We start from the raw sequence: 7,481 nt of genomic DNA on the forward strand, positions 1-7,481 counted from the left end.
AGCTTTAAAACAAAATTAAATAAAAAATAAGCCCCGGTCTTAGGACTTGTCACCGAATATTATTTCTCTTATAAGTGAAAAAAATAAAAATAAAAAAATAAAAATACCAACTCTAAAACTTGGTGCCATGGTAAAACCTTCCCCATACTTCAGAAACCCAAAACAAAACAAAACAAAAATCTGCTAGTTTCACTCATTTAAACTCTGGCTGCAGGATTCTGTTCACCCTGCTATCATGTTCCCCAAAATAATACTAATTCCGTCGTCTATGTATCAGTTCTCAACCCACTCACTAAACCAGACAGGATGATGGTAACAGTATTGCCTACTTAAAATTGTGTTTGATCCTAATGAGCCAATCCTAATGAATTGCATTACTTCATTACGTGTGTGTGTGTGTGTGTGTGTGTGTGTGTGTTAGTCGGGTTAATACATTTTCTGTTTTTATGTATCCTTTCATGTACCTTCCCCCTTTTTTCTGAAACAAAACTCCGTTCACTCCAAAGTTTGTTTCAGAAACATCTAAATGAAAAACTCTGTCATAGTCAGGCACAGCTAAACCCTAAATGCTTGCAGGTTACCATCGGCAACCACGCTGAGTATTGTTAACCCCTCCTACAAATGCCCTCTTTTAATGTGTAACACTTTATGTATAATTTTATGTTATCTCTGGTGCATATTAGCTGCATGTGTGGTGTCACTTTCCATTTTTCTAACAGTACACTTGCATACCTCAGTGCTTGTCTTCCTCTACCTTTTGTGGTGGTCTGGACACTGTGTCAATCCTCCACTTCCAGGCAGTCGTTTGTCTCCCCGGATTCCTTAACCTAATTTGATTGCCCACACTAAAACAGCAGCCTCAGCCCTCTTCTGCCCCTTTCTCTCCCACTTTTCAGTCCAATGGCAGTCAGTTTTCTTCAGCTTTGTCCCGTGTCTCTCTTTGTCCCACTGTCTCTTTCATTGCCATCTCACTCCAAACATGGCAAATGTCAAACTCAGACAGTCTTCTCAAAAGTCCTTCACACACAGTGAGGTTGCAGCTGGCTGGAAACGCATCTCCATCCATCCAATCTAGATGGTGGTTCTTCTCTTTCTGATGCCGTTTGCCCACAGCGCTGCTGGACCTCTCTGCTCAGAACTCTGATATTGTCTCTTGGACTCCTGTCCACTGTTGATGTTCATGCTCGTGCTTCTGAAACTGCACTCGGTGTCTTCAGGGAGAGATCAGCTTCCTTGGAGCTTGCTTGTTCAGGATGAGGACGGGAAGCTGCAAAACAATTCAGCCAAAAATTCTGGCTGGGTGTTTCTATTTTGTTTCTAATGATTTCAGCCTATAATTTTCTTCCGACTGCTGCCCGTGGAGAATTGATCCAGTTCCGTTCCCCACCTGTAAACGACAGACTGAGAGACTTTCATTAGTCACTGTGACTGCATATGTTTTCATCACTCCTAAAGCAACACATCTCTGCTTATTTCGTTATGAACTCTACTGACTTTAAACCCCAAAGGTGAAATTTTATTTGTTTTTTAACCGCAAACACAAAACCTTCTTCATGTTGTTATTAATTATTTTCATCCACCACACACCAAATTATGTTTTCTTTTTGTGTCCAGCAGGGGAAGAAGGTGACCTGTAGCGTCACTGCTTCCCCCAGTCGGAGACAATTTCTCACTCACACTTCCACACTTTTATTTTCTTTGCTTTCATCATTTTCTTTCTCTCGTTGGTATTTTCTTTTTCTTTTTCTTTATTACACGCATACATTAACCTGTTACGTTAACATTAACGCTTTTTAATGTTCCTCGGGCACAAAGTTTAAAATCACAACTTGACTGAATTAAGATTCAGCAACAGCATTTTATAGCAATGGCATAGATTTTGTGTGTAAAATAGCAAAAAGCATAAAAGGTACCTGCGCAAGGCCACCTAGCCTTTTAACATAGAGTCCTTGAATACTAGGCAGTTGTAGAGGATGAGTTACTCTACTTTAAAGGACTCCCACCCCTTATTGGAGGATTTCAGCTTCTTCCTTTGGGACAGAGGTTTGCAGCCCCTAAATGGAGGCGAAGCTTGAAGAAACACCTTTGTCCAAGCTGCTATTTTGTTGTCGTTGTTGTTGTTGTAGCAAATGACACGTTTTTTTCTGTATTTTTTAAAAACCGTATTTATTTATTTACTGTACTTATTTCTCTATTTATGACAGTGCTTTTATCTCCTTTTTGCTGTTTTATATGAATTTATCAGTATAGTGTTGTCTAGTTTTAGAAGCTGTGATTAGGACATCTATTTAAATTTGTTGATTAAAGATCATAATTAGAGATCATAAGCTGCCTTTGATTTAGACATGTCTGATATTTTTGTAAAAACACAAAATAGTGTATATATATATGAATATTTTCAAAAAATGCTCTGTGAGTTCCATATGACATCATCATAACTGTTTTACTGAGCAGCTGAGTTAGAACTTGTCACTCAAACACTGAGCAGCACTCACAAACTTTCTGTTTCTAAACTATTTGTTCACTTTTTATCTCAGGCATGTCTGAAAATACATCAGGTAACTTTTTCCATGGCTTTCAAGATTTGATTCAGAGAAAACGCACAGGTGGAGATGTAAGTAACTAAACATACTCATTCTTGACTTGTCTGCTGATCAAATGTAAATGTTTCTGAGAGATGTGTTATATTTTGCTGCTTTGCACAGTGTAATTTTTGTGTAAGTCACTGTAGACAGAGCAACTGTCAGCGCTTCACCACAGAGTCCAGGATCCTGGACTTTCACAAAGCTCAGAGCAGTAAGACAAATGTGTTCTTTCAACAGGCAGACACATTGCATATCGCACAGAGACCCAGAGATTATGCTGTGCAACTCCCACCTTTACCTGAGCAATGCGCAGGCTCTCCAGAGATAGTCCAGGGAAGCTGGAACTGTTTGGATGACCCCTTTTGGAATCAGGAGGACCCTGAAAGAAGTCTGAGTAGCCTCAGCTCTGCAGACACACACACACCAAGTGAACTGAGGGCCATTCCTTTCATTGTTAGTCCTGTTGAGATGACACCGCTCACTCCAGTTCCTCCACCTCCTCGAGCAGCTTGTCCATCGCAATTGCCTGTTTTCTCTGCTCAACATTCAGGAGCAGGTCGGTTCAAAGGTGATGCTTATCTTTAGTGGTTACACCTGCTGTTAATCAGTTAGTTTAGATTTTAAAATTTGACACTGTAGATTATCTATTTTAATGCTAAATTACACATATTCTTGCTGTCCATTCATTTTATATGCTTTTTTGAAGAAAAAAAAATCAGGAAGAAAAATGTTTATTGTTGTTTTTGTAAGATGTAAATTTGTAGTTATTTAGTTATTTTTTGTCTAAACAGACACGAAGGTCATTCGTGGAATAAGAGTCTTAACAGCAAAAGACAAATTTGGGCCTATTTTGGAAAAACTGCAGCATTTCCAGGATGGGATTGTAACCTCACCTGGATACACAGTACCAACCAAAACATTTACTGCAGTAAAGCCTTTGACTCCAAAACCTCCAACAGTTCCCATACCGCAAAAACGAGGACCTCGGCCTGGGACGCTGCTGCGCCGTGCAAAAGTCGTCCCTATAGACGGTAAGTGGTTTTCCTCAGTAACTGTAGAAGATGCTGAATAATCAAACTTTAAATTAAGAGATTTTTTTTAAAAGATTTTAATGAACAATTAATCACTGCATCATGTACAATGCTTCAAATTAGAAGAAATTACAGTTTCTTTTTACTAACCTCGTTGATTATCAGACAAGAAAGCAGACAGTCAGTGCAGTCAGAATAATCCAAGAGAGAGCAGGGTCAAACTCCCGCCTCTAGCTACACCTGTAGAGAGCCTGTCCCACAGCTTTAGTCTGCTGTCTTCAGATGACTGGTAAGAAACGTAGTAAGGAGACATTAAATACTGCACAGAAACAGTGCTGCATAATGTCGCTGTGTTATTTGTGGTGTTCCTGAAGTCGTGTTCAATGTTGTGTTGTGTAAATACAGGATTAAGAAAAGACAGGGGTTGCAAACTATTCAGTCTCTGGCAAAGCACCACTCGGACATCCTGAAGACTAAACTGCATGAAGTGTGTCTGGTCCTCATTGAGGAGGTATTGCACACTTTATGTTTCTTATATGTGTTTCATGTAGCTAGTTTCCCTTCAAGTGCATACTACAGCCTCAACTGATGATTTTCACTCACATTTTAGGTGAAAAACCAACGCTCAGCAATAGCCTGTGAGGCCATACATACCATCGATGAGCTCTACATTCAGCTCCAGAAAACAATGGACCCAGAAGTTGAAACAACAGGCCGAGCTCTATTGCTGAAGCTTGCACAGACCAACAACAACTTGCTTCATCAGGAGGTCAATCTGGCGCTTGATGCCATGGTGGAAAATTGCAGCCATGGACGGATTCTGAGCGCTCTGTTTAACACAGGACTGACGTAAGAGGAGAGAAGAAGCTGTAGTGATTTTATTAGAAGACATGAAAGAGAGATCATGTTCACTGAGTTGTGTGTCTAATATTGTCCTTGCTCAGCCATCGCTGTGTTGCAGTGAGGAATAGCACGGCTCAACACCTGCACCAGCTGGCTGACAAACTTGGAGCAGCCGTCATCCTGAAAACAGGAAGCTTCACTGAAAGGTTTCTAATTGCTGCCTCTAGAATGGCAGGGGATGCTGCACCTGAAGCCAGGTGGGTACTTTTAAATGGGTTTGAAGTGCATCAATGTTTTATTTTCTGTGAGTTTACACAATTAATGAAGATTAATGACAACTGTAATCTTCCACAGGTACCATGGGCGAACAATCATCGAGAAACTGACCCTTCACAAGGACTTTATGAATTTGTGGATGAAGATTGTCCCTGAAAAAGACAGGCGTCCTGTGGAGAAGAGCCTGAAAAAGACAGGCGTCCTGTGGAGAAGAGCCTGAAAAAGACAGGCGTCCTGTGGAGAAGAGCCTGAAAAAGGCTAATAATTACAGGCAGCAGGTCAGCATCCAGACTAGGCTCTCCTCTCCAGCAGGGCCTGGGATCCCCAGATGTGACAATGCAAGTCCTGACGAGTAGGAGAAGAGCGGCTGCTACAGTAGCAGCAGCACTCTGAGGCTAAGCTGGGAAAGTCGTTGGAGGTTCAACCATCATGACCACAGACAGTCCCAGTCGCTCTGCAGGAGTAAACTTCTCCATCTTCAGGACTACAAACTATTTCTCTGAAGGACAATATTATTTAGATTTACATTAATTATTATTACATCATTCTTATTATTACATTATTTGTATTATTTCATTGTTATTATCACATTTTTAAGATCCTGAATGGACAATGAATGAATAAATCCCTTTTTTTTCATCTGAATTAAAATGGCACTTTGGTTGCACATATACAGTTTCTGTTTTTCTGTCAACAAATATTAATACATTCTTAGTTCTCTTGTTTTCATTTTTAACCCATGATTTTGCATTTTTATCAGGATTCAAAGTCATTTTTTATAACATAAAGAAATATTAAATAAATACTAGAAAGCGAAAATTTCAGAAGAAATTTTAAGTGTGCCTATGCCGCTGCTAATCAGTGTAGTTTGCCCTTAGTTTGTTTTTTGTGTTTTGTTTTTTTGTCCCGTTTGGATCTATAGCCATCAGAATTGTTGTCTTGAGGCCAAGAAAGATGCCAAGCGAATTTATTTTACCAAGTGGATCATCATGGCCTTGCCATATTGGTCCATTTGATTGACCTTTATTATAATTATGAATTTATTTTATTTTCAGTTGCAAACGGGACAGACATAACTGTGGGATAGGACAGGGGGAAAGAATGAAAGAAAGAGGGGGAGAGAAAGAAAGAAAACCAAAGGGGCGAAGAGACGGTGAGAAGGGGGGGAAGAGAAAAAAAAAAAAACAAACAAAAAAAAAACAAAAAAACCCAAAAACTCCTGGGTCACCTGTATGGAGAGAAAAAAAACAGAGGAGACAGCAAACAACAAAGAGCAACATAATAATAGAAAAAAAAAGCACCATCACAATAAACTAGCTAGCCATAGATATCAATAGTTACTAAATAATAAACGATATTGTGCAGCACGCAAGATAGACAGCGCACAGTGTGCTTTGAGGCAGCAGCCAAGAAAGCTGTAGTCCGCGTCTGTGAATACCCATGTGTACACCTGTGTGCATACCTGTGTGGATCAGCATGCTTGCATTCCAAAAGTTTCTCCATGTAATGATCTGCTAGGGAGTGTGGGGAGCCACAGCCCTGTGCCCTTAGTTTGTAAGGGTGCCATTTGTGAGTAGCTAATATCCGCCGAAGGGATGTTTGACTAATGCCACTCTCCAGTGACATGCGGTAAGTGCTACGCTGTGGGCTCTTGCTGAATGAAGCTAGGACAGCCACTGATGTTTCCTCATTAGTGACAGTTTTCTTGTGTCCACATTTTGGCAAATCCAACACTGAACCAGTTTCACAAAACTTAGCAAACAGTTTGTTAACTGTAGCATGGGAGATGGGTGGTCTCGTAGGATGTCTTGCATTGAAATCTGCTGCAATGACCCGGTTACTGCGTTCACCAGATATCAACACAATTTCGAACCGCTCCTCACGTGTTGACCTCTTCGACATGTCAATGGCTGTGAACAATGAGAAACTTATAAATACCTCATGAAAGAATAAAGTTCATGTCTTCTGTATGAAAAAGTCTTTTCCATCTTGAGTTTCACCAACTCTGTTACTCTTTTTTATGTCCATGTGGTGGGCTTTGGCATTTCAATAGCTTTAAGAGTCCCTTTGTCTGCTACTTCTGAAACTGAGGTAAGGTTAAGAAACTCATTCCCAAACAAGAAATCCATAAACTGAAGTCTGAAACTGCCCTGAAGACAACACTGTCTCTTGACTTCAACAATGAGATCCTCACTTGATTCAGGCGCTCCATTAGAGAGTGAGCCTTCGACAGGTTCCGTCAGCCAAAACAGTCTTTAGGACCATGGAACTCTGTAGGCAAAAAAGAATTACATATCAGACATTCAGAAAGAATCCTTTCAGTTTAGTTTTCATAAAGCTATCCATACCCAATACTCAAAGTTATAAAGATCAGACATAAAAAAGAAGAATTTATTTAATGAAATACATGTTACTGAAGCTATTACACTTATATGAACACCTTTTAATTCTATATGCCTTTTTAAAGTCACAATGTGGACTGATCCAATCTCATAGCCAACCAATGGATAAGTATCAAGGAGTTCACAGAGTGAATATTCTTGTGGATACTGGGCTGAGCTCAAAAGCTCTGTGGTGCTCTCTGTACCAGCCACCAAGCTCTCTGACAATGTAGAATATGCTGTGGTACAATGCAGATATGGTTTTTCAGTATTCTGGCAATCCACCTGCTTCCCTTTGGGCCAGTGCCATTCCATTTCTATACGTTATGCCCTTTAATGTCACACACTGTGCAAGGCTGACCTCT

General features: G+C 40.1%; 1 protein-coding gene across 1 annotated transcript; it reads left to right on the forward strand.

Annotated features, from left to right (window-relative positions):
• Positions 1 to 3,237: 3,237 nt before the first annotated feature.
• LOC146714681 (TOG array regulator of axonemal microtubules protein 1-like) lies at positions 3,238 to 5,096 on the forward strand. The gene is made up of 7 exons (XM_085440336.1): positions 3,238 to 3,262; positions 3,377 to 3,616; positions 3,782 to 3,905; positions 4,022 to 4,127; positions 4,227 to 4,465; positions 4,561 to 4,716; positions 4,814 to 5,096. The coding sequence occupies exons 1-7, from the start codon at positions 3,238 to 3,240 to the stop codon at positions 4,953 to 4,955; spliced, it is 1,032 nt and encodes a 343-aa protein (XP_085296462.1). The 3' UTR covers positions 4,956 to 5,096.
• Positions 5,097 to 7,481: the final 2,385 nt, after the last annotated feature.

This window comes from Copadichromis virginalis, linkage group LG3, assembly GCF_057382275.1.
Source record: "Copadichromis virginalis isolate Kocher_CV1m ecotype Utaka linkage group LG3, C_Virginalis_male_GT1.1, whole genome shotgun sequence".
Taxonomy (NCBI): domain Eukaryota; kingdom Metazoa; phylum Chordata; class Actinopteri; order Cichliformes; family Cichlidae; genus Copadichromis; species Copadichromis virginalis.